The 26,167-nt window shown below is 58.6% G+C and overlaps 1 protein-coding gene across 1 annotated transcript; it reads right to left on the bottom strand.

Moving 5' to 3' along the window:
- Positions 1-1,025: 1,025 nt before the first annotated feature.
- Positions 1,026-26,062, bottom strand: LOC119114902 (cyclin-dependent kinase 17). Its single transcript, XM_037238963.1, has 8 exons — positions 25,871-26,062; positions 11,330-11,466; positions 7,574-7,753; positions 6,047-6,200; positions 5,249-5,370; positions 4,764-5,008; positions 2,385-2,722; positions 1,026-1,793 (listed from the first exon to the last, which is right to left on the bottom strand). The coding sequence occupies exons 1-8, from the start codon at positions 26,013-26,015 to the stop codon at positions 1,681-1,683; spliced, it is 1,434 nt and encodes a 477-aa protein (XP_037094858.1). The 5' UTR covers positions 26,016-26,062; the 3' UTR covers positions 1,026-1,680.
- Positions 26,063-26,167: the final 105 nt, after the last annotated feature.

The following is a 26,167-nucleotide window of genomic DNA, read 5'->3' on the forward strand; positions in this document are numbered from 1 at the left end:
TCCCTCATGCCACGCTAACTGTCTTCTAGCGTAATGGCATCGCCACTTTTGCCAGTTGTACAAAGCCATTGTTTTTTACTTGGCTGGGTTCCCCGGCCTCCTTACTTGGGCTCTGTTGATGGAAATGACTTAAGATAAGTGAGCACTTCTCCCGCTCGGAGTTGCAGTGGCCGGTCTGTGAGTGCTTTCACTGGCATTACACGTGCTGAGCTGCACACGGCCTGGCTGCCAGGTAACACGACTGGTCCTGCTCGGCACCACCGGTCGGCATCTCGCCTGCCACATTATGCCCATTGTTGTCAACCGCTCATTGTTATGCGCGAAGACGGTCGTCCGTCCGCACTCACGGAAGCTTACATGTTCAATTTACGGCAGCGATCAGATCTTTATCCTCTCCTACGGGCGGAGTGATAACTCCCGCGGATTGCTTGTGCGCCGCGCTAAGCTGTGCTGTCGAGATCCGACTCGCGAGCCGTGCAGGGTGTCTATCACACCCCACTCGACGCTGTAGTCTTACCCGGGCGGTGGCCGACTGTGTCAAACGCCGTAACGTCGCCGGCGATGCCGGGGCGCGCTTTAGCCCTCCGCTCTGCATTCGTTTACACCTCATGGGTCAGTGAGTACGTGTGCTGTGCTGAACCCGAGCCGGCACGATCGGCCTCAGCCGGCCAAGCTCCGTCGCAGCACCGAGTTGATCAACACCATGACTGGATGTCGAGCCATATTTTGATTGATACGGGTGTCCTTGGCGCCGAACTGTTGCAATGCGTGCATGCGACGCCTCAAACGCGGCATCGTAACATGATAAATTTTGCTGATCTACTAAACGAAATTAGTTTCGCTGATAATGGGTGCCATCACGCAGTTTCTATTGCTGGACAACCAGTGTGATCGTAAGCGAAATTCTGACAACAAAAATTATAGGAATTCTGGCCAGATTCGTGCATCCTCCCAATCCGAAGCAAATGTACTAACTTTAAGCGAAACAGTATCTTCCTCCCGCCCGAAGAAAATAGCCGGCATCGTCAACTTCACATTATACAAATAGTTTTATTGGCGATTTTGGTCGAGCATTACGTGTGAACCACCACGCTCTGACAGACTCACATCTCACGTCACAACAACACAGACCGGGCCCGAACGAATATAGCAAAAATAGACTTCCCACAACTGAACAACGGGGCGGGGCCGCGCGCCGCCCCGGCGCGGCTGGTCTCCGGGGCCGCGGCCCACCTCCCCGCCCGGCAGCAGCCGCAATTTATCGCGCGACTACGTGGCCGGATACATATAATTACATCACAAGTCATCTCTCGCGCGGCCGCGTCGAAGGTTATTTATAAACATAGATATGGACGCGCAAAGGAAGCTTACAGCCACGCGATTTGACAACTATTGCCGTGGCCCTGTGCGGCCGTGGCGGGGCGGACCGGCGCGCTGCTCAGGCGGGGCGCTGCGCTGCCGCCAGCCCCGGCGTCGGAACCAGAGGTCCTGAAAGACGGCCGGTCCAACCTTGAGACTAGTGCACCATCTATCGCTCGCGCTCACGCTCTTGCTGCTCTCACGTCGCTCCGCCGCGGGGGCGGCGGGCGCCGCCAGGAATGGACAGGGAATCGCGTCAGGGCCGCCGTCCGGCGGCCGGCGCGAGAACTACAAGTTCGGAATAGCGCCGGCAGACGACGCTCACAGCACCAGGGTTTGCCTCCGCTGGCGGGCGCTTGGCTGCGCTAGACTCGAGCTGCTCCGACCCTGGTCCCGGGTCAAACAGATGCCCGGCACTGAGAATATTGAAGCGTCTGAAAATGAACGGGACGGTGTAAGGGCCGGACCAAGCACATCGTACATGATAAAACTTCCTGAAAAGGCAGCATGGCAAACGGCCGAAAAGTGCCCTGCAAAAAGTGGACCGTTACAAGCATGCCTTCACCGACCTAACGGATGGCTGACAGGCGAATACGCCAGCCCTCAGGCTCCGAGATCATAACGTGACATGCACATAGGCCTTATACAACAATGGTATAGACAATGATCTACAACGGCTTGCAAAATGACAACATTTTTGCACATTATACACATCTCCAGTTTACTATGGGGCCAAATACTACCGCTCAAAGCTTACACAATCCACCAGACCGACTTAGAACTCACAGCGCGCAATCATGGCTGATGGAATGGCGCGATCTCGCATGATTCAGATCATGCCCAGTAGCTGTGCCCCGACAACCCCTCCGCCGCCCCCGTTGGGTCTCTGTCCACGTGCCTTATGGTCTGACGTCTTCGCTGGGCCCGCCCATTCGCCCGTAAGCCTGTTAGCCTGTAAGCCTATGAGCCTGTCCGCCCGTCCGCCGCCCTGCCGCAGTGCGTCATCCGCGCGCGGCGCCACTCACCATCGGGTAGTGAACGCACGCCGGGCCCCAGCGAGCTGAAGTAGGGGTGGCGCATGGCGCCGGCCGCCGAGACGCGCGCCGCCACCTCGTAGCGGAGGAACTCGCGCAGCAGCGCCAGCCCGTCCGAGCCCAGCCGTGGACAGCGGTCGCCCAGCGACTCTGCCCGGCACGTCGGGAACTTGTACTGCTGAAACTCCTCGGTAGATGTCACCCCGGCCCACGTCTCCTCGCACGGCGTGCCGAGCGTCTTGAAGATGAGCGTCAGCTCGTCCTTGACGGTCGAGCCGGGGAAGAGCGGCCGGCCGGCAGCCATCTCGAAGAAGATGCAGCCGACACCCCTGCCGGACGGAGCAGGGAGCATGTGACGCCTGCTAGCGGGGGAGGGGGGGAGAGGGGGTGGGACGCCCACCCCACACAGGCGAGGCAGCGGCAGGGCGACGGCCGTGGCCGTCAAGGCCGCGCGATGTCCACTCTCTCATGCACGAGCGCCGCATCACCCGCATACCAGGAAAGCCTGGCGCCACCGGAGCCAGACCGCACCCGCCACCCGTGGCCGGCCGCCCCGGTGGCGAACCCCGGCCGGGACCCCGCACAACTTAAGCAGGGCTCGCCGCGCGGTATAAGCCTTGTGGTCTCGGGATAACCCCGGACGGCTTCCGTGATCACCCAGTGTCTTCATCCGCCTCTTATTCCCTCTGAAACTGACCTTCCAGGCCTAACGTAAGCCCAAAGCTCTTAGAGTTCAAACGCGACTTAACGAAGCGAACGGACTGCGGTCAGCGACAACGGGCGCTTTCATAGCCCGGGCCTGGTTTCAAAACATGAATCGAGCCGCTCCTGATTCATACCACATGGACATAATAGTCATAGACGCAGTTATCACGACACGTCGTGACCCAAAATGACTCTCTGCCCCACAGCTGAACTTCAACCCGTACATATCTGACGCATGTCTTCAAAAGGCGGGATTTCAAAGTGCAAAACACGTCGTCGTTTCGTTCGACAACACTGGACCCCTGTTCGGAGCGGAGCTCTCAGTGACGAAGTCCGCTGACGGTTTCATCGCGGCGCCATTTGTAAGGCGCAGGCGTAAGACCCGATAAATCAAGCCCCACCTCGCAGCCCCAGTTGCCAGTCTGGTCACGCGGGTGTCGGGAGACCCGCTTCTTTGGTTGAATGAATGGCTCGCCGCCAGCGCCGGCCCCGACGTCAGTACAAAGCGCTGGTCAACCGATTCGTGCCCGAGACGTGTACGCCGCCGACATATCGCCGCCCGTGTGACGTCAAGCTTGGTGGCGTTTACGGCATTGAGGCAAATATCACGTCGCTCGTTGCTTAGCAACGAGTAGTATGGCAGCTGGCAGTTGTGCTCTCAAGATGACACGACTCTGGACCCCCAACTTTACATGGCAAAAGCACGAATGAAGCAAGGCCCGGGGCAAGGCCAAGCACAATGGAACTAAGGATTGATAGATGACAGCCTATAAAACCATTCTGCAAACGCCAATAGCATAATCTATGACTTCCATTTATCGCGACCATGACCACCTCGAAGCCATGCCCGACGCTGCAACTTTGCCAACTACGATTCCAGTTTTCATATTCGAGCTTGCTTTGTCCTACTGTGATTCGGCTACCCTACTCGTCACTTGCACAGACCTGCAATATTTCGCAACGACGTGTTTAATCGTAACTTGCAACATACGTATACATCAAGCTGGGAAATCACAGCTCGCATGAAATTACTGGGCTCCAAAACCATCAAGCCACTTTCATTTCAAATCATTTCACTTTTCCGCGCGCAACCATTCAACGAATGAAATATTCATTACACTGAAATTGCAGATGAAACATCGTCTCCCACACTAATGTCCTACTAATGAAGATCGAATAAAGATGAGCAGTTAATGTCTGGCCCAGTGGCAAAGTATTCTCCTTTCCAAGCCCTTGGCACACTGGAAAGGATCGCAGACTAATTCGTTGAAAGATGAGACCAGCTCTGCTGCGCCCGAGCGGTCCCCTGATTAATGCCACCCGAAATGCTTCGAACAAGGGAAGGCAGAGCACGACCTAAGTGTTGGAAACTTAAATCTCCACCTCAGATGACAATCTGAGGATGATCTTTGGAATTGGGTACTAAAACCGCGCGGTTGCCGGCAGATGCATGCTTGCAGATGCCTCACGAGACCCCCCGCTATCACACTCGTCGTAATCCACCCCTGCATGTGGTAGCACCACCTCTCCACCTATCACACGTCCGTCGACGACCAATCCAGCCCCACGCCGGGGCGAGCTCCCCGTAGGTCCACGCCGCAACATCCCCGCCAGACATCCATCGCCAGGCCGCCGACCCAACAGCAGCCACCAGCGCCCACTCACCACATGTCTATGGGGGTGGAGTAGACGGTCGAGCCGAGCAGCACGTCCGGCGGTCGGTACCACAGCGTCACCACCTCGTTGCTGTAGGTCTTGGTGGGCACGGACTTGGCGCGCGCCAGCCCGAAGTCGGCCAGCTTCAGCTCGCCCAGCTGGTTGATGAGCAGGTTCTGCGGCTTCAGGTCCCGGTGCAGCACGCGGTACTGGTGGCAGTAGGCCAGGCCGCGCAGCAGCTGGTACAGGAACAGCTGCCGGCCGGGCGGAGCACGCGCGTCGTCAGCGGACGGCACTGGCCAGAGCGCGCTCACCGCCGCGGGCGCGGCCGCCGCGAGTTAGAGCAGCTGCGAGCCGTTCCGGCTGGCGTGCACCCTCGCCTCGTCACATGTCAATAATCGACACAGCCTATCAACGACAATATCCCACGAAGCTAATGTTGACACGGTGACAGACAACAATACACAGCACAGCCTATGCCACGGCCAGCTGACCTTGACGTTGTTCATGCTCATCACATTGCTGCAGTCCTCCATGTACTGCTTGAGGTCCTTCTCCAGGAACTCGAACACCAGCGTCATGGACGTGCTCGTGTTGCACACGTCGTGCAGTGTGACTGCAACAGAGGGAGACCGTGAGCCGCTGGACAGCGCCAGAGGGCGACTCGGACCTCACGGCAGCACGGCGGCAGAACTCGCCACTAGCAGCGGCCGGCGCCTCCGACACGCAGCTCCACCCACGCCCGGCACGAACGCAGAGCGCCCTGTGACCCGAGCGCATGTGCTCTGGTCGTGCCCACTTGCCAAGTTCCAGGTATAAATACGCCGTTCGAAATAGTTGGGCCAACATCGGGCGCACCGTCGCTAACGCTTTACACCTGCCGCACAGGCCATCCCAACCGCCCAGGGATTACACGCGCAGCGTCTCGGCTTTCCAGCGCAAGGAATGCAGCGAACGCTTCACACCGCAGCAGTGACTCAGCGCTCAGTTCACGCCGGGTCGCCCGCACCCATCCCACGGGTGATGAGCGCGCGCCGCGCGGCGCACCGCCCCCGGCCCGAGCACCAACCACAGCGGCCGCGCCGTCAGCTGGCCACGCCCACCGAAGCCGTGACCGGCCGGCCGCCGACGCAGGGCACAGCTCGACCACCTCTCCAGGCAGATCACTGCCACCAGAAGCAGCCGCTACCGCCTGCTTCCGATTCATGCGCGACCGAAAAATAGCCAGCCGCCAGTATCGAGCCCACACTCCTTCCGTCACCAGGGCCGGCGCACTGCGGCGATCGCCTCACCGATGTTGGCGTGCTTCAGCTTGCGCAGCAGCGAGATCTCGCGGATGGCGGTGCAGGGCGCGCCCTCCTCGTGCTCCAGGCGGATCTCCTTCAGCGCCACGATCCTGTTGGGGATGAGGCGCGACTTGCCCTTGTACACGGTGGCGTAGGTGCCCTGCGGACGGGGGTGGGCCGGGTCAGGGGCGCCGGGCCCGGACAGCCAGCCCCCCACACTGCTCGCCTCTCCCGGGGCGTGCCGAGCCGCCGGGCTGGGCCGCCGGCGGCGGGCTCTTACCCAGCCCCGTCACGTACCGGCCGGGTCGGGCGGCGGACCCCGGCCAGACGGGCGGAGGGGCACAGCGGAGGGGGACGTGACGGGGAACGGCAGCAGGGCGGCGGCCGGCCGCGCCACCGCAGCGTCCGCGGCGGGGCTGACCGGTCCGGCGCGGCCCGGCCGCCGCGGCCGCCACCGCCGGCCGTGTACATGCAGCGGGCTCGGGCTCCGTGCCAGGAATCACAGCCGTGGCGATGGCGCGCCAGACCGGACCTGGCGGCGCGATAGGGCGCCCCGCCTGGCCGAGCCGGCGCACACACGGCCGGCCGGGACACACTGCAGACGGACGTCCAGGCCGCTGACCCTGCACGGCACCGTCTTCCGATAATCACGCCTGCGAGACCAGACCGCATGCGCCGGCCGCCGCCGCCGCCGTGGACTCCTTTTCCGAGAACAGTCGCAAATCACATGCGACGCGGGCGCAGACGTCGGCGTCCCAATCTCAGCTCGCACTTACAGGCCAGTTCGAGCGAGAACCGTTGATGCAGCATGGCACTCGCCGCCCGCTGCCGGCGTATGAACAGAATGGCTAGGCGTGAGCACACTGATTGGTGGAGAACAGCTACACAGATAAGGTGGTATACGAACTACAAGGCATGACGATAGCTGGTGATGTATGACGCACGCCAGCGATCTGCGAGCCGGTGACTCGTGATATGTGAGCTGTGGAACGTGAGCTGATTGGATGCGAGCTTCTGGTGCGTGACTTCATGGAACAAGACCTGGTGAATTGGTGGACCTGTAAGCCTGTGATCTGGTGAGCCTGTGAGCTGGTGAGCCTGTGAGCTGGTGGGCCTGTGAGCTGTTGAGCCCGTGAGCTGGTGGGTCTGTGACCTGGTGAGCCCGTGAGCTGGTGAGTCGGTGAACCGGTGAGCCTGTGAGCTGGCGAGCTGGTGAGCTAGCGAGCTGGTGAGCTGGCGAACCGGTGAGCTGGTGAGCTGGTGAGTCGGCGAGCTGGCTAACCAGTAAACTGATGGGCTGGTGGGCTGGAGAGCCAACGAGCTGGCGAGGTGGTAAGCTGGTAAGCTGGTGAGCTGGTGAGATGGTGAGCCAGTGAGCTGGTGAGTGGTGAGCCAGTGAACTGGTGAGTTGATGAGCCTGTAAGCCAGTGAGCCTGTGAGCCTGTGAGCCTGTGAGCCTGTGAGACGGTGAGCCGGTGAGCCTGTGAGCCTGTGAGCCTGTGAGCCTGTGAGCCGGCGGGCGGCGTGCCTCACCTCGCCCAGCTTCTCCAGCTTGATGTAGGTGTCCTGCTGGCCGAAGCCGATCTCGGAGAGGGACTGGCGGCGCGTGGCGCGCGTCAGGCTACCGTCTAGCGTGGGGCTCAGCGACTGCTTCTGCAGGAAAGACTCGGGCAAGTGGAGGTCGGCCGGCAGCGACAGCCGCTTGTTGATCTCCTGCGACAGACACGAGGCGCCCGGTCAGCCCACAGTTACATCGAGGTCAGGAGCGGCGATGGTGCGCGTTACCTGATGGCGTGCGGTGTGTTATCTGGCGTTAACACACTGCGGCGCTAGCTCAGATAAACAGAAGGTTGGCAGACCGGTGGCGCCGCCTAAGCCTGATAGCGAACTCTCCGCGCGAAACAAGCAGCGCCGAAACAACACGGCCGCCTTTGAACCACCGATGCTGGAGGAGCAGTACCGGCACCATCAGAGGCGTCTGAGGCAGCAGGCGATGGCGGCGATGTCAGGACCGACCAGGGACGTGGCGCCTGAACCGTGGGGGCAGACATGGGTCGGACGCCGGCCGACGGCAGGGCTAGGCTGGGTTGCTGCCGATCCGGCCTTCTTCGCTCGGCCACCGCCGGGGCGTATCACTATGGGGCGTCACGGACAAGAACGCCTCCCCGCCCCCGCCGCCGCCGCCGTCGCCGTCGCCGTCGCCGACCTGTGTGACCTCTCCCCCCCCCCTGCTGACCACAGTGTGTGTGTGGGGGGGAGAGGTGTGAAACAGCCACGGTCCGTGGGGTCCGTGCCCGGAAACGCCTCATTAAGGAAGCGTTTTTGACATGACCTTCCTCCGAGCCTCTGAAGACTACAGGCGGAGTAGGCACTGCCAGAAGGCCTTCCCCCATAGGGCCTCCAGTTTCTAGTTATTTAGTTACACTTCCAAATGGCCTACATCCAGGATACTTAGACCCAGAAGTATATCTGTCTGTCTGACTTTCCAAAAACGGACTTCACGAAGACGAACCCTCTTTAATACATCCTCTGTTCGCAGACATTTTGGCTATTTCCCTTTGACGAAGCTTTTTTATCAACAGCTTCTTGGAACAAACCTGAAGGAACGAGTCCTGCTGGACGACGGCCTTAAACGGAGTACTTCAATGTGTACTTCTTTGTACTTTTTACTTATTGTTAGATCAGACGCGTTCGATTTTATCGGAAATATCAGCTTTTTTCGAAACCCTTTGGAGCAGCTCAGAATTTCGATTTGTAGTAGCCGCTTCTACGGGAGAGATCCTATTGGACTTCCTGATCACCACCACGAAAGTAATGCATTTTACATGCCTTGCTTCTTCGAACGTGTGTGTTCTGTAATGTTTGCAACACACTAATTCGCGACGATGCTTGTGTAATAAATGCAACGAAAGTTTGAAATGCTCTGTTTACAGGAAAAAATATGCGCAAACAGAGGCTCTAATCCGCGAATTCACGAAACGTTATACTATGACTTTGATATCTCCCATACAGAGTCGCTCTTTTCGAAGCGCCTTTGGCTTTGGAAAACAGAGTACCACATGGTCTATAGCGACGCACTGGTTCAAACTTCAGCCAATGCGCTTCTTGGAAACTGGCCTTTGCCGTCTGCTGTGCCAATCACAAACGCTCATTTGCACTGACGTCATGCATACCAGTGGAGGTGCCACTCTTATTCCCGCAGGCCCGCAATACGCGGATTTTAATAGCTCAAAAGTGGTTCCTGTAACCTGACAACGGCCCTCAGCGCATTCTACCATTGTTATGACGGTGGCGGTCGCGCCAACCGCAGCTGTTGCGGACTCGCCATACATTCTGGGGCTGCCGAGAAAGGAAGAATTGTAGTACTGTTAAAAAGTGTCGGCAGCGTAATTTGGATTCCAAGATAATCGAAATGAATGTCCTCATGTCTTGATGACACTGCAGTGGTACTACCCAGCACTCTCTTGGGCGTAAATGGTCCTTATATTTTACGGGAGCACGCTTTTGAAATGTGCCTCAAAGGTGGGACACTCCTTTGTCCGCAGACTCACTAACGTAGACCCTACTAAACGGGCCCTGCGAGATTCCTGAACGCTGTCTGTCTGGCAGTGGGTGTTTTAGAAATACGCCATCTCGCTGCAGATATACTCAAATCAGATGTCGTGGGCGTCAGCGTTTTGACAGAAGGCCATATGGAAATACGGGAGACCTTCTGGTTCCGCCCGATGACAATGAATGTTACATGAGCTATTTGTAGATCCTCAGATTTACATCGCGGCACCCGCTCATCAGAGGCCAACCATTCATGGATAAACACATCAAGTCGATTGGTAGCTCAATATTTTCAGGCTACGCTGAGGTCAATTCGCGCACATGGAAAAGGTTAAAGGTCAATGGCAGTCAATTCAATGGAAGATTACGCCAGACTTTCAGTGGAAAACTTCTTTGCCCCATAAAGCTCCTTTCACATCCTCGTCGCCTGACTCAGGCCTAAAGCGCTGAGTCCGTGTCCGTGCACGCCCCAGTGCGCAGCGCTGTCAGGCTGCCACTCGGAGCATTGAGAGGTATCGCGACACCGCCGGCCGTCCTTGCTATCTGACGCAGCTGATTAACGTCGGCCGCGCCTTTCGCACAAAGACTCGCCACACGTCTGCCGGACCATCTACGGGGGGACGAGCGACGTGACCCCGGGGCGCGCGGGTCGTTGCCGGCGGTGCCGAGGGGCGGCGCCGGCACCGGCTCGGGCAGTCTACAAGCGGCGGTGACGGAGGCGCCCCTTCCGGCGCGAACGGCGCGCCCACCGGCACGTGCGCGCGCATGAATCACCGGGCGCGGGCGGACCGTGCATCAGGCCGGTGAATCAGAGGGTAGAGCAGTGCGTGTCGGCAGCGCGGCGGGTCAAGCCGCCAGATGTCGCGTCGGCGGGGGAGCGTCAGCGCGCCGGGAGCCGGCGCACATGGCAAACGGGGCGGGAGTGCGCGACCCGGGCGGCTCAGGCCCGCCAGATGGGAACACAGGCCCCCGCAGGGCGACGGAGCAGGGCAGAGCAGAGGAGGCGGCGAGGGAGAGCAGGGAGACGGACGGGAACAGGGTGAAGGAAATCTATGGAGATGGAGGGGGCGAAGAGGGAGAGGGGGAGGTAAGGGAAAAAAAGAACGAGATGAGATAAGAGGAGAAGAGCGGAAAGGAGAAAAGGGTGGAAAAGGAGAGAACGAGGAAAATAAAAGTAAGACGAAATAATGTCATGAAGAGAAAAGGAAAAGGAGACTGAAATGGAGAATAAGAAACCGACACCTGAGGGAGACCAGAGCAGAGGCTCCGTCTCCCCTCCATTCAAGCGGGAAGGGAGACGGAGACGGGGATGGGGACGTAACAAGGAACAGCAGGAGAGAGCAAAAGAGCCATCAAGGCAGGGGGAAACATCGAGAGATAAATGGAGCAAGTGCGATAGTGATCGGCAACTCGCGAGATAACGACAGCGAGAGTGATAAACGGCCAGCGAGCCACACAAAGCGGGGGAGATACGGCGTTATAAAGACGTCAGTTTCCATTAGTGATGATGTGGCACGAATGGTAATACCAGCGTGAGCCTCCGCACATCCTGTCGCCACCCCGCACCATTAATTCGCTGGGAGGCAGACCAGTGTATGCCTGTGCCAGTGCCAGCGTCGCAGCCAGCCCTCCCGCTAGCGCCCCAACCAGCGGTGCAGCTAGCGGTGCAGCTAGCGTCGCAGCCAGCGCCCCCACCAGCGTCGCAGGCGACGGCGATGGCGGCGGACCGCTCCTCACATTGACATTGGGTCGCCGCTCCCGGTCGCGGCGCGGTCGCAGCTTGACGTGGACCGGACTGGTGACCTCGTCGGACGCGCCGCTCGCCTCCTCCGACTCGCCATCGGAGCCGATCCGGGGGTGCTCGTACACAACGCCTGCGGCAGAGCGGAGCACGCTCGTCAGCGGACCATGCGGACACAGCGGACACCGGCAGCAGACATGCGGACACAGCGGAGCACGCCCGTCTGCGGACACATGCGGACACAGCGGACACCGGCAGCGGACACATGCGGATACGGCGGACACCGGCAGCGGACGCAAGAGCGTCCAGAGGCACGGGGGCGCGACATCGGCACAGCGGTGCTACGGAGGTAAAGCGGCCCCACAGAGGAACAAGGGCGCTACAGAGACAAGTGCACAGGTGCCGCAGAAGCCACGGAGAGACACGGGTACCACAAAGGAGCAAGGCGGCACAGGGCACGAGGGCTTCACAAACCCATACGGGGCCGCAGAAACGGAAGGGCGACGCGTGAGCGCAAGGACGTCACTGCAGCATGCATTTGTCACGGCGGAACAAGGACGTTTCAGCGGCACAATGGGAGGCGGGCGGACGGCGAGAGGCGGGCGGGGGACGGCCAGGCCGCCGCCGGGGGCGGACGGACGTCAGAGTCAGGCAGCTGCGCTCGCCGGGGAACAATGGTCCCCGGCTGCCGCTGGCACGGAGTGGGAGAGGCGGCTGGCTCTGAACGTGGTATTGATCAGGCTCGCCAGCCGGCAGCCGTAGCCGCTGGGAGGAGGAAGTAAGCGGAAAGGTCACGAGGAGATGGACGTGGAACGAGGGCTGCGACATTTGCCAGCTCTGGGACTTACAATTTGACCTTTTAGGTCCTGGATAACACACACTCATGACAGGACATAACCCAAGCCCCCAAAATGTCGGTGCATTACGATGAAAAAATCCACCGCTGTGCCTCTGATATCTACTCCAGGATGCGTCGTTAAAGCTTGCCAAAACAAACGAGCATACGTCCATCGCATACGCACCACGCCAATACGAGACTGTCGCTTCCAGTGCGGCCAACGGAGCGCGTCCAGACCCTATCTCGTGCTCAACCGTGTCAGCGCGCGCCGCCGGCGCCCGCAAGTCGGCCAGCGGCGGCTTTGGTTACCAATCAGGGGCGCGGCCGGCCGCCGCCGCCGGTGTCTGCGCCAGCACGCGGCGTCCGCTCAGGCGGCGTGGCACTCTCGCTGGGCCCCGCCACGAGTCGGCGCCGACCCGGCATCGGTCACAGGCTGCAGGTGGCGGGGCTAGTCTCACCGATCATTCGAGGGGCAAACTTGCGCCGGTATCGGACTGGACCCGGCTCGACGTGTTTAGAAAAGGTCCTAAGCTCCTGGTGCTCGGAATTTCCACCGCTAATGACGACAGCGCCATCACAATGCAAATAAACGGCTTTCGATGCAGGCGCAATTAATCGCGAACTTCATTTTTTGCCCTGGTCTGATCATTTGCCGGTATCTAAACCGTCCGCCGCCTTGCCCGGTACGCTGCACGGGTAGTTTATTTCCACGGTGTCTGTCGTGTCATCATCAGCATCGAAAGCATACATTCCGGGCGCGCGTCAGCAGCCGCCTTCTCAGAGGACGCGCCGCCGAGCCCAGGCCCGTGCTCCGCTCCGTGGGCTGCTGAGAGCGGCGAAACAGTGCCACACATGTCACGACGACATGGCATGCACACAGCTGCCGCTGGCCTGGCGCGGTGGGAACCAGCTGTGGAGACGAGCCGCCCCGGTCCCTGACCCGGCTCGAATGCTTCCGACGCCGGCTCGCTCACGCCATGTTACATCAAAGCCATCGCCATGCGGCGTCGGCCGCTGCCTTCTGAAAACGCAGCGGCGTGGTATGCCCCACTTTAGCGATCTGGCATCCGAAAAACCCGTGATGCAGGCTCCAAATGAAACATGGTAAGTGAATGGCCCGATTTCTTGATTCGCAACATAAAAAGGTGTTTGACGGCCCTTCAAGACCACGAGGCCAGGACGTCAGATTGCAACTGGCGCTGTTGACGTGTAGCAAAGGGCGCCAGCTGCGCCGTTTGAGTCTGACTAGAGCCCGAGTCAATCAAGTCCAATCTGCTGGATCCCACGACTCCCTGCCCCCACCGGAGGGGGGGGGGGGGCTTGGCGACGGTCCAGCCTACAGCACCGCCGGCGTGCTCGGCGCACGCTCCCAAGCTCCTGCGGCATTGGTGCTCGCGTGAGCAGACCGCAGAGCCGAGGATATCCAGCAGGGGGCGGCCCTTGATCGCTGAGAGCTGCTCGCACCGGCCGGTGCATTTCCGAACGCCTCGCTATCTCACATCTCGCCAGCGCCGGGAGGAAATCCTGGCACTCTCGCCCCTCCGCCGGCCACCAGCGTCTTCCGCCGCTCAATATCGACCTCCCGCGTCAACACGGCCGGCCGAGGCCCGGCGCCGGCGGTGGAGCGCCGCGGGCGGACGGCGAGCGTCGGCCCGCGGCGGGGCGTCGGAGTCCGCCGGCCACCCATGCCCCTCGCTGCCCCGACCACCCCCGGGCAGCCCGCCGCGTCACCTAGCCCGCGCCACCGGGCAAAAAAGCCGCGCAAGGCCGGCGCTCGGCTGGCGGGGGCGTCAGCTGGCGCCGATGACGTCACGGTGTGCGTCACCGGGCGCGCAGCAGATAACCGCCCGGCCGGCCAGCAGGCGGGCACGGCGAGCGGACGAGAACGCGGCCGACCGGCCGGCCCGGAGACAACAAAGGCCGTCCGGCCGGCACGGCCGCGCCGCGAGCGCGCCGGCCGGCGCCCCATGGCCCGGCCGAACCGGTCCGCCCGCCCGCCGCCGCCGCCCAAGGTAAAGACAGCGCGGCGAGCAGGTGGCGCCGCGTCCGGTTACAGCCGCTGTGTACACGGGCGCATGCAGAGCGCGGCGGCCGCGGTCCGGGGAGGGTCTCGACGGCAGCTGCCGCGACTGCAGACGGCCGGCCGGGCTCCGACGCCGCCGCGTCAGCGCGCTCGCCGCCAGCCGGCCGCCGGAGCGGCCAGCGCCGGGAGCCCGTGTACGGCTCCGGTCAGGGTGGGGGCCGGCGCGCCCCGGCCTGTCGCCTCAGTGGAGCGTGTCCCAGGAATGCTGCCGGTGCGTCGTTCTGCACGCCTGTTTGCGGAGGGGCGCCGAGCGGAGCGCGACGAGCCCGGCCTCGCAGCCAGCCGGCGGCGCTCTCTCTGCAGTTCATGTTTCACAGCCGCCCCCTGGCTCGGCCGACGGCTCGAAGACGCGGCGGAGGCGCCGGCGACAGGCGGCGGGCACTGCAGCGGCGCTGCAGCGGCGCCGAGGCATGGCACGTACCACGGCCCACATGCGGACGCCGCCGCCGCCGCCGCTCGGCCCAGCTCAAGCCCGAGCGGGCGGCACGTGGCGCCGATCGGCCGCCGCCGCCGGTTTCTCTTCCGCGTCGCGGCGCGGCGCGGCGCGGCGACAGACACGGACCGGCGGCGGCCGGGCGGGCGCTGCCAGCCGCGGACGCGTGTCGTCCGTCTGGCCGGCCGGCCGCCGGCATATCGGACCATCTCCGCGCCGGTCGCGGCGTCATCCTGCAGCGTCGCGCGTGTGCAGGCGGACGGGACGCACGCACGGGGAGGCGGCGAGCCGGCCGGGTCGACTCCCGGAACAGCGGCGCCCGTCAAGGACGCGTCGCCTTCGGCCTGCCGTATCGGGGCTTATGCTGATGGCGATCACCGGCCGACCGGCTGAGACGCTCGCGCTTCGAAACACTTCCTCCCAAGCCACTGCAGGCTTTCTGATGAGCACGAACAAGGTTCCCCAGTCCGGCGGTCAAGACTTCGCATCGTGTCCGTGAGCGCGCCGGCAGCGTCAGGCCGGGTGCGAGCGGAGTCCCGCCGCACCATCACTGAGCTGCATCGGGCGCCACGCGAGTAGCGCCGCCGCTCCGACCTGCGGTCCGAGGGGCCACCCGCCGGCCCGCCGGCCGCGCCGCTCACCGCTCGACGTAAAGTGGACGAGGCAGGGTCAATTGAGGGGCGCCGCGGCCTCAGGGCCGCCCGGCCGGCCCGAGGACGACGGTCCGACACGCGGCCGGCGGCGGGGCCCGGCAGGGCTCGGGGCGGAGCGGGGCGTCGGGACGCCGCGTCACCGGGCGCCGCCGGCCGCCCACTGGCTGTCATCGGCGTGGGTCATCAGCCGCTGACGAGCTTCGTCCGTCGTCCGTCGCTGATGCGTGGGTCATCAGCCGCCGACGAGCTCCGTCCGTCGCCCGTCACTGATGGCGCCGCGGACTGATCGCCAGTGACTGGCCCTTGTCTGCCGGCGACGGTGACTTCGCGCAAGGTCATCGCCTGTCGGCCGTCGGGTTAGCCGCCTGGCATTCGCCGTCGGGTTAGCCGCCCACTGTTGCCAAGCGTCAGTCTTAAGTCATCGGTCGTTGGTTGTCCGTCGTCGGTCGTCGGTCGTCGGTCGTCGGTCGTCGGTCGTCGGTCGTCGGTCGTCGGTCGTCGGTCGTCGGTCGTCGGTCGTCGGCCGTCGGTCATCAGTCGTCAGTCGTCAGCCGTCAGTCACCTTCGGTCGCCGATCGTCGGGTCACCATCGGTCGTCGGTAACCGTCGGTCGCTAGTAACCGTCGGTCGTCGGTCGCCGTCTGTCGTTGGTCACCGTCGTCGGTCACCGTCGTCGGTCATCGTCGGCCGTCAGTCATTATCGGTCATCAGTCACCGTCAACCGTCGGTCGTTCGTCCTCGGTTACCGTCGGTCGTCGGTCGCCAGTAACCGCTGGTCATCACGCAGCCTTGTTGGTCGGCCATCAGTCACCGTTCGGTCGTCGGTCGTCGGTCATCAGTTACCGTCGGTCGTGGGACGTTCATCACCGTCGGTCGCCGGTCGTCAGTCATTGTCAGTCGTCGATTGTCAGCGACCGTCGGTCGTGGGTCTTTCGTCACCGTCAGTCATCGGTCATCGGTTGTTGGTCATCAGTGACCGTCGGTCATATGTAGTCAGTAACCTCAGTCGTCAGTCTTCAGTCACCGTCAGTCGTCAATCGTCAACCGCCGTCAGTCGTAAGTCGCCAGTCACCGTCGGCCGTCGGTGGTCAGCTGCCGTCGGTCGTCAGTCACTGTCAGCTGTCGGTCGTCAGTCACCGCAGGTCGGCAGTCACCGTCGGTCGTCAGTCACCGTCGCCCGCCTGTAGTCAGTCACCGTCGGCCGTCGGCCGTCAGCTGCCGTCGGTCGTCAGCCACCGTCGGCTGTCGGTCGTCAGTCACTGTCGGTCGTCAGTCACCGTCGGTCGTCAGTCACCGTCGGCCGTCTGCCGTCAGCCACCGTCGGTCGTTACGAGGTCGTCGGCCGTCGGCGCGCGGCAGCCGGCCGCAGCAGCAGCGCGGCTGGACGCCGCCCCGGCAGCGCCAGACGCCTGGCCTTGGCCAGCCAGCTGTATTTATGTAAGGCTACGTGTGAGCCGCGGCCACCCTTGTTAGACGCCTGGAGTGGGGAGGGGCCCGGCGCGGGAAGCGTCCGATACGAACATGATCCGGCCGGTCATCATAACACAGCCGGCGTGCACGGCCAGCGGCAGGCTTCTCGGCTCTCTTCATTCATTCGTACGTCCAAGGAATGGCGGTGAAAACTGGAGTTTTCTGTTCAGGAAGGCAGCAGCGAAGACAGCGCGCCGCGGACGTACGTGCTTGTATCGCACGTGCGAGACCTGGGAGTGGGCCAGCAACCGCAGCCAAATTGCAGCTGCCCATGTGGCCGCCAGCCGCTAATAATATAAACCTATCATTTCCACTGGCGTTGCAAAACCAATCTTTTCTCATCTTTTCAGGCGGGCCGCAGCAGGTTTTCAATTTCGGTTATTTGATTCGCCGGAGGGCTTCGTTCCCAACAAAAATAGCTGATAAAAAACCCACTATTGTCTGGAATGGTATTGCCGAGTTCGGCGAACCAGCACCATATTACACAAAGGTGGGTTGGAAATTCCTGCGAATCTTCAAAACAACGCACAAAGGAATGGCAGGCCGATGCCTCACCGGGCCATCCTTGCTTTGCTTCAGTACGCTGAACAGATGATATTTTGATGATATTGCCAGAATCTTTCCGAATTTGGTACGTCTGAACACCTTTGTTGGTGGGCAGAGCGTTGGAAAAGACTCGTCTGGCAGTTGTTCAGAATCACTATCGCGAGGCACAAAGGCCAGCGTGCCACCGGTATTCGTACTGATCCAAGGGGGCCCACAGCGTGACTGGCGAATGGCCGCGACGCCGATGATTACAGCGCGGACACGATAAGCAATCCGACGGCAGTCAGTTTCTAGGCGACGACCAGCAGCCCGTCGTCCGTTGTTTCCCTGACCTGAGCCCGAACCAGGCGGCGCACCCTTCGCCTCGAGCCTGAGCGAACACGGCGCCTTATCGGGTCGCGTTCAGTCACTAGCGGGCGGCACGCGAGCGCCGCTCGGAGGACAGCGGAGCCTCTGCCGTCCAAGCCGCCGGCCGGCCAGTGGACCGCTCAGGGACAGCGGAGCCCCTGCCGTCCAAGCCGCCGGCCGGCCAGCGAGCCACGAGGCGGCTGTCGCCCCAGCCGGCCCTCCATCGCCTCAGCAAACGGGCGGCAGCCGTGGTGAGGTCATATTGCCAGCGCGCCTTCGGTGAGCAGATCTCGTGACCCGTTCCGATCACTTGCCTAGCACGCTGTTTGTGACGCGTGATGGCGTGACTGTGATGCTGTACCCCAGCTGCATATCACTTGGAGCCAATAGCAGAACAGCGCAGTTTAGGAGTTGTGAATCCTGTTGCCAGTTTAAGTACTTTTCACTCGATCACGATATGACGCTGGCCACAAATGAGGGGGAAGGCCTGATGATACGCTCGAGATTTCAAGACAATGGTCAGTTATTGCAAAGCAGAAGACATGGCAGACAAAGCCCTCGGGGTGCATTGAGACCTTTTGGGCCCGTCCTTCTCGTGTCAGTTGACTTAATTTCACGATGAGCATGGACATCCACGGGGGAGCAACGACGATGGAACCTGACCCAGGCAATGGCAATGACACAGCAAAAAAGGTCGCCGACATGACGCAGCCTTGACACTCAGCACTGGTGCGGTTCTTCTCACGCCGTGCTTCTTAATTTATGTTTGCACTGCGTCTGGCCAAGGGCCGGCCACGGGAAAAACGTGTGTCGGAGGGGGACATCCGGTTTTTAACAATCGCCGGTGCCTCCGACTTCCCATCCTGGACCGCACCTCGGGAGCAGGGATGGAAAGTCCCACGGCAGTTCTCAGCTCATTGTGGTAGAGGAACAGGACAAAGACCGGTGGATTATTTTGTTACATGCCTTCGAACGATGTCCCATTTTAGCCTTGCACCGTATCCTGACCATGGTGGTTTGGTCAAGCATACACAGTTAAGCGTGTATATATACACACACACACACATTATATATATATATATATATATATATATATATATATACACATACACATATATGCCTGCATATACATATATATATATATATATATATATATATATATACACATACACATATATGCCTGCATATACATATATATATATATATATATATATATATATATATATATATATATATATAAATATATATATCGACTACTCAAAATCAAAAGCAGCCAGCTGTGGATGACGACATATGAGGTTACTTTCCTTCTGGCCTATTCAATGACAAGCCAAATGATAGATACTTTAGGTTGAACAACCTTCCAGGTTAGGTTCAATTATCAGCATACGCCAGTTCACGTAATAATTTTTTAAATGTGCTGCTTATTTTGCAATTACTTTGTTTGCAGATCGCTGCAACCCAAAATTGGGCTAAAGCCCAAATCGGGCAAAAGATTAAAAAAGGTAAAGTGAAGTATTTTGAAAACAATGATCTTACTTGAGTTCTGAAAGGCAGCCAGACTTTTAAAACATGCGTAAATGGGTCAGTACTATCACCCAATGGAAGACAATGCACCCATGCACCCAACACATGCACCGCACCGTTTGTCCGTGTAATTTCATTAAGTTTGCTATTATGAGCTTGGCATGCCCCCAGGCCATCTTCGCTTAGTCATTTCAGGCTAAAAAAAGTGGCAATACTCCAGAATTCACAAAATACCTTCACTTCAACGAAACGCAAAGTTTTACCTAAACAGGTTAGGACAGGGGGATATCTCACATTACATCGCTAATCGCGGTTTCGGATATCCCACTGAAACAGCGGAGTCCGGGCGCACAAGTCTCACTCCGCATAACAAACCGTACGTGATAATTACAGACCCCGCTGGACCTTCCAACCGCCTGCCATTTTCACCAGAACCAGTTAACAACACTGCAAAGTGCAAACCGACGGTTATCAGCGGGGCGATCTTTGCGTGACCTGACGCCTGGCCCTCCCAGCGTGCGCCCATATCGGGACGATGACAAGAGCGCGCCGCCGGTGCGGCAGCCGGCCGGCAGCCGGTCGGCAGCCGCCGTGGCGCACGACTCCGCTGCCGCCCGCCGCGCACAGTCGCGTCTTATCGCTCCCAGCTCGATAGCCTGTATCGCCACCGTAAATTGTGCCGCAGACGGCCTGCCATCGATTGCGGCTTTGACAAATGCCCGCTCTCCGTGTACGCGCCTGACTACCCACCGAACTTGGCAGCAGCATATGACACGCGCACATTGCCAGTGAGGATGCAGCCCGCTTGCAGAGTGTGCAGCTCAGATGCCCTGAAGTGATATCCTATCTGCAGGAAATCCTCCGCCGAAAGGTACGCACTGCAGGACAAATTCATTTGAGGTCGCCGTTGGAAGTCCAAACCAGACTCCGCACGCCACCCAAACCCGCCTGCATGAGATATGCACGCGGACCTCCACTGTTCTGGCCACCTCAAAGTTCAGGCCAAACGCCCAGCGCTCGCTCATCGCGCTCCAAACAAAGCGCCGCGGCGCCGCTACAGGTAACCGAGGAAGGCCCGCCACCCTCCGCACAAACATCCTGCTGCCGCGCTGCCAGACTTGTTTACCGGAGCGGCAGGCAATCGTCTGCCGAGCGCCGCGGGGCCGCCGGGCTGGAGGCCCGACCGACCGCCCGCGACCGGCAGCCAATTCGATTTGTACAGGTTTATCCGATTCGGGCGATGGATGGCCGGCGGCGGATCGGGGTCGCTGCCGGCCCACTGGGGCGCGACGCTGAGTACCCATGCATCTCGCGGGACGTGGAACTGAGTGCTACTGCATTTCCCCGGACGCCGGACTCGATGATGCTGCACGATTACAGACGCGGGACTGAGTGCTACTGCATCTCCTGGGACGCCGGACTCAATGATGCTGCACGATTACAGACGCAGAACTGAGTGTTACTGCATTTCCTGCGACGCGAGACTGAATGATGCCACACCATTACAGACGCGGGACTGAGTGCTACTGCATCTCCCGGGACGCGGAACGGAGTCATGCTACATTTCTCCAGACGTGGGACGAAGTGATGCTACATCTCTCCAGACGAGAGACGGAGTCATGCTTCAACTCTCCACACGTGTGACTGAGTGCTTCTACAAGCCCAGGGGCGTAAGAGCTTCTGAGCGTTGGAGCTCCTGAGATGTGTCAAAGTGTTGTCTTATCCACCAGGTGGTGAGACAGAGCTAGATCAACTCCTGGGAGGTGAGAATGAGTAGCACCCCCTCTTCAGAGGCGCGAAAAAGATAGTGTCATCCAGTACAACGTGTCCCGTGGTGACAGCTGCGCAGCCTTTCCCCCAAAGAACAAACGATAATGCACCCAACAGAGCGAGCTTTCGGCATTTCACACAAAAAAAGCAGAACAAATGCGGAAAGTTAGGCCTGGGGGTTAGGTATTTGGGCTTTTATCGTATAAATAGCCATGATTAATTTCGGTGCGCACGGCTAAAACTGAGCCTTCAACATTTGTATGGGGTTTTGCACCGAAATAGCCACCTTAAAGATCATTCAGTGCAGTTAACAGCTCTGTCCATCTTGAGACTTAAGCCTTTTCATTTCTGAGCTACACGTCCGCAAAGATGCAGACTTTTCTGTACAAAACATGTCAAGGTCACCCAGGCATCCATGACGCCAAAATAACGTCATTCAAATTTCGTCATTCCATTGGCCATACGGCGATCGAGGCCAAGAAAATACAATGGTCTCGTTGTACATGTCTGGCGTTGGTGAGTAGGATTTCCAGATGTAAAGGCCGTCAAGTGGCTCTCAATCAATGTTGTGCAAGGTATGATGACGCAATTAAACAACGACGCATTGAACAACACATTTACTAACTAGAGGAATTGTTTTGTCTACAGCAGTCTTTTCCACTTAAAACTAAGTCTAAACTAACTAAACTATCTAAGTTAAAAGTGAGCCCACTTCATAATGTCAAATGCTCGTTTCAATTCCTTCAAATGTGCAGCATTCCCTTTAACTACAATTAAATCAACGTTTAGCCAGAACATGTGTGATAAAACCAGACCAGAAACATCCGGCATTGCTTCTTAGCCGCCGGAAATTAGAAGGGGAAGGACAATCCATCTCTCAGGTTTCTTGGCTTGGCATTTCGCCACCATCTGGCTTCATTCTGCATTGCACCTATGCTACTGCAACTGATTAGATCGAGGCAAGGCCGTTGTACGATCCACTGCACATGTTCAAGGCGAGATTTATCGCGGACCACGGCGTCAATATTCGTTAAGTTCGCTGTCTGGATTAGCTTGGGCTTATGTAAACGGAATAGTGCAAACTTGCGTGGCAAAGCTTCCAAAGACAAAGCAAAGCAAACCAAAGCAAGATCACCCGAAGATATTGGATTATGCGTGTCTGTTTCGGACCACACGGTATGCTCTTCGAATCCGGTGTGCAGTGACGATTAACCCGGCGCGGACACTGCAGACTTCTTTTGCAGCAGCCCCAGAGGTGGCGCCCTCCCTAAGCAGTGCCACGCGCCGGCTTGTTACAGGTGTGATGGTGCCCAAAAGCCAGTTTTCCATACATTGGTGGTTGTTTTCCGTTCCCCGCGTCGCTGACTGTGGTAGTCAGTGTACGATTCCATACCGCTTCACGAGTGTGTCAGGGAGTGTGTCTTTTTGTTACCCAGCTGAGGCTCTTGGCCAACGGGATCCAACCGCACTAGATAGCCGTGGAACAAGGCACAGAAAACCCTGTACGAGACGACCCCATCAGCTAAAAGAAGAACCTGACTACTAGGCCTGGGACTTGCTCTCCATGTATTTTGCCACATGGCCACCACCGTGAGGTGGGAGAAAGAAGAGCTTTTGTTGGATTGTTACAAACGTGACTGTGTGCAGCTGCCCTTATTCTTCTGAAACAGTTGTTAGTATCAGCACCAGGAGAATATTGAGTTTTGATATCGGCGGCACTCCTGTTCCTCTAGCTTTTTGGTGCTGGTCAGCCCTACCAACCCGCTATATAGAACATTGCGCGTGACGTGGGAAGCCGGTCATACCTGTGACGTCATACACTGATGAAACTCCTCCCAGATGTAATGACACGAAAACCCAGCATCGTCCGGTTTCAACTTTCAGCTTTTAGCCTCAGGCCGAAGCAGCTGGGGAGCAGAGTGAGCTCCCCTGTTCACAACTCCCTCACTCACACACACACTCCCTCACTCACTTCATAATCCCCTCCCGTGAAATTTGAGATTTACCTTACGGTTATGCAAAGAAAGAATTTCACTTCTACAAACCCCTACCCATTGATGGGTGCTATGACGTCCATCAGACTCCGCAGACATCAGACAGCGCAGTTTTCCGCTGGGAGCTTAATTACAGCCGACTCAACTAACCCGAGATGTTTGGTAACGAGAACTCAACTTCCCTGGTTTTATTTGCGCCCTGTCTCTGATATCCATCTAAACCAGAGGATCCCAGCACATGCGACATAGATGTTGCGTGGTCGTTTCCGGTCCTAAGTCCTTCTCCTAAAATATTCAACAGAAATAAACAATAATTTTGTTCGTTTGCATCACACAATAAGCTTGAGTGGCACAAATTGTGGAAATAATTCGCAATAGTTTTTACTATTACGTTGATTATCCCAAATATTCGAGAAAACGATCTCATGTAAGTCACGAAATTACGGACGCCATTGCACGCAGTTATTTCAATTCTGACATCAGCGAACTGTCGCCAAGCCTCCACGGTACTGCTTCGTCACAAACAAAAACCGTGACGGCTCTGCCAGTTGTGCAAACTCCCCCCCTCCACTAAAAATTACGGGGACAATAAAAGCGCAATAACCAGTACAGGTTTTTGCTTCGCATCTACCCATCCACAAACCGACACAAAAACAAGTCAGTACGAGGTAATGTTTTCACACTGTCAGGAAGGATAGATTGGTTTCCTACCTGATGGTATGGTACGGGCCCTGTGACGTTTCAACCAAGGCCAAAACATATACCTGTGGGCGTCATGTGAGGGTGCACACACAATGTGTGAGTAAATATGTGTGATAGCATGAAAAATACACCTCAACCTGCTGTTCCTTCACTCCGGAAACATACATAAGTTTGATACAAAACCTTCCAGTTCCAAAGCTAAAAGACGCCACGGGCTGGCAGGGACTAACTTGAACGCTTTTCTTCGCTTCTCGTTAGGACTGGACTTATGCGCTTTTATTCATTCTCGTTTCCATCTTATAGCCGCAGTACCTAACGTTGACGAGAGGAGCCTGACCGAGCGGAACAGCTACAATAATGTCGTCAAGAGAGCGTTGCGTCACCAGCAGTCTAACAGGACCGGCTTGGGGAGAAACCTGCCCGGTGTGTTCCGTATTCCGCCAGGAATGAAGAATTCCACGCATAAAAGACTAGAAAACCTGAGTACGCACCAATGTCCAGCCCGGGATTAAGCAGTGCACGCAGTTTCGAAAGGTCACGAGTTCCGTGAAGTGCGCATATTATGGGCCGTGGTAAGCGTAAGTTGGTAAGCGAAGCCTCAGAACTTGTGGCACAATTACTCGACATTCGAAAAATCCATAATCTGACGGTCCACGTCAAAGCACAGGTCCGACTAGGGTCTGGTTCCGATCCAAAACTGTGTCCAGTTCGATGAGGCCGGACCTCCTCGTGAACCAAGCCAGATTGGCAGCATAGCTCCAGCATGTGCTATATCATTACGGTGAGCGCTTAACCCGGCAAACCAGCGCCGGGGATGAAGCAAGTTTTGGGGATTCCCTTCATTGATCTCTACTGTGTGAATCTCGAGGCATCCCAGCATTAGCTAAGGTGCATTCTTGGCGCACCTTTGGGCGTTAATTGCGTGTACTGATCTCTTAGAATGCAATTAAATCTGTAAAGTAGCCGAGTGATGAACATTCAAAGCAAAATATGAAATTCACAATGTTAGTCATCATAAACTAATCAGCATCTATACAAATACCCTCTACGGTGATGCGCCTTTAAAACCCAATTATTAGCACGTGTACACAAGTATTTATATATATATATATATATATATATATATATATATATATATATATACATCATTCGCTGAGGCGCCGCTATCACCTTAAAACGTATATCAGCGTCCTCCTTTTCTTTGTAAAAAGTGAATGACCCCGAAGCACTTTCCACCGTGCTTATTCAGGAAAGCGAGGCTTCTAAGCATCTGGATTTGTTTTTGGAAACCCACCTATCTTGTTAGACTCTCTCAGCAAGCTTATTTCCGCACTGCTGGCTACAAGCCCGCGTCCCATTTTAACGACGCCTTTTCAGAGAGCGCGTTGTGCGCCGGTAGAAACTGAGGAGGGCAGTCGGGCTTGTGATGCGTCAGCTGAGCTTTTGAGGCCGGGGGCGGCGGCAGCGACCACGGCCGTGACGTCACCCGCACGGGGTCCGGTTTAGAAAGAGGATCACAAGCTAGATAAGCCACGCTTGTGGTAAAAAGCTCCGCGAACAACTCAAATCCCAAAATGCACCGGCAAGTACACGACATGACAAGTGCAACGATTAGACCGGCGGGCGTCCCCATTCGCCTACATGGTACGCCGCGGTAAATAAATACATTTACAAAGACAACAAACTGCAAACAGCTAAACATGGGGGTAGCGTCGACCGGGTACAGCCCCAAAGTTCAACGCCCTGAAGAGAAGGCAGATCATGGATGCCCCTTGTCGCAGTCTCGTCGGCCCAGCCAACCTCCATCGCAAGAGACACACCAGTTGGCGTCGGCAGGCCGGCACGCGACGCGGGTCCGCACTCAGGCTTCACGTCATGCGCGGCCGGGACGAGCTGCGCGTGAGTGCAGCCGGCTGGCCCAGCTGACACCAGGCCACCGGGACTAGCCAGCCGGCCGGACCGGGCCCCACCGGCCGCGGAAGGCCACGCTACCCTCCCCTCGCCGAGACTCGCGACCGTGGCTGCGTCCCGACCGCCATGTTTGGGAGGCCAGGGCGCCCGGGCCGGCGGGGGGGGGGGACGGGGGCCTGGTCCGCAGCTGGGGCACGGGTCGGGTCATGTCGGGCCGGGGAGCCGGCCGGCGCCGCCCCCCTCCGCCGGACGCGGCACTCACCGAGGCCCGCGTTCAGCGTGACGCTCTTCCGGATGGCGCTGCGCCGGCGCCGCTCGCCCAGCTGGCTGAACCAGCTGCCCAGCCGCTGCGTGCCGCTCGACAGCGAGCCGAACGTGCTGCTCTTGTGCAGCGTCTTGATCTCCATGTCGAGCGCGGAGCGGGCGAGCGGCGCGCCGGCCGCCGGACGTTCTGTCGCCACCGGCCCCGCGCGCCCCGGCCGAGCCCACCGCCTCACTGCGCGATCGATGGTGGGAGGCGGGCGCCGATGGCGCCGCCGTGACGTCACTGGCCCCGGCT

This window comes from Pollicipes pollicipes, unplaced genomic scaffold, assembly GCF_011947565.3.
Source record: "Pollicipes pollicipes isolate AB1234 unplaced genomic scaffold, Ppol_2.1 Scaffold_3087;HRSCAF=3621_pilon_pilon_pilon, whole genome shotgun sequence".
In the NCBI taxonomy this organism is placed as follows: domain Eukaryota; kingdom Metazoa; phylum Arthropoda; class Thecostraca; order Pollicipedomorpha; family Pollicipedidae; genus Pollicipes; species Pollicipes pollicipes.

Bases quoted from the DNA above. Each gene is read 5' to 3' on its own strand.
- LOC119114902 (XM_037238963.1), bottom strand. From the start codon at position 26,015: ATGGAGATCAAGACGCTGCACAAGAGCAGCACGTTCGGCTCGCTGTCG. The intron at 6,201-7,573 runs GTGAGGCACGCC...CCCCGTCCGCAG, and splicing joins AGCTGGAGAAGCTGGGCGAG to GGCACCTACGCCACCGTGTA. The intron at 5,371-6,046 runs GTGAGGCGATCG...CCTCTGTTGCAG, and splicing joins GCTGAAGCACGCCAACATCG to TCACACTGCACGACGTGTGC.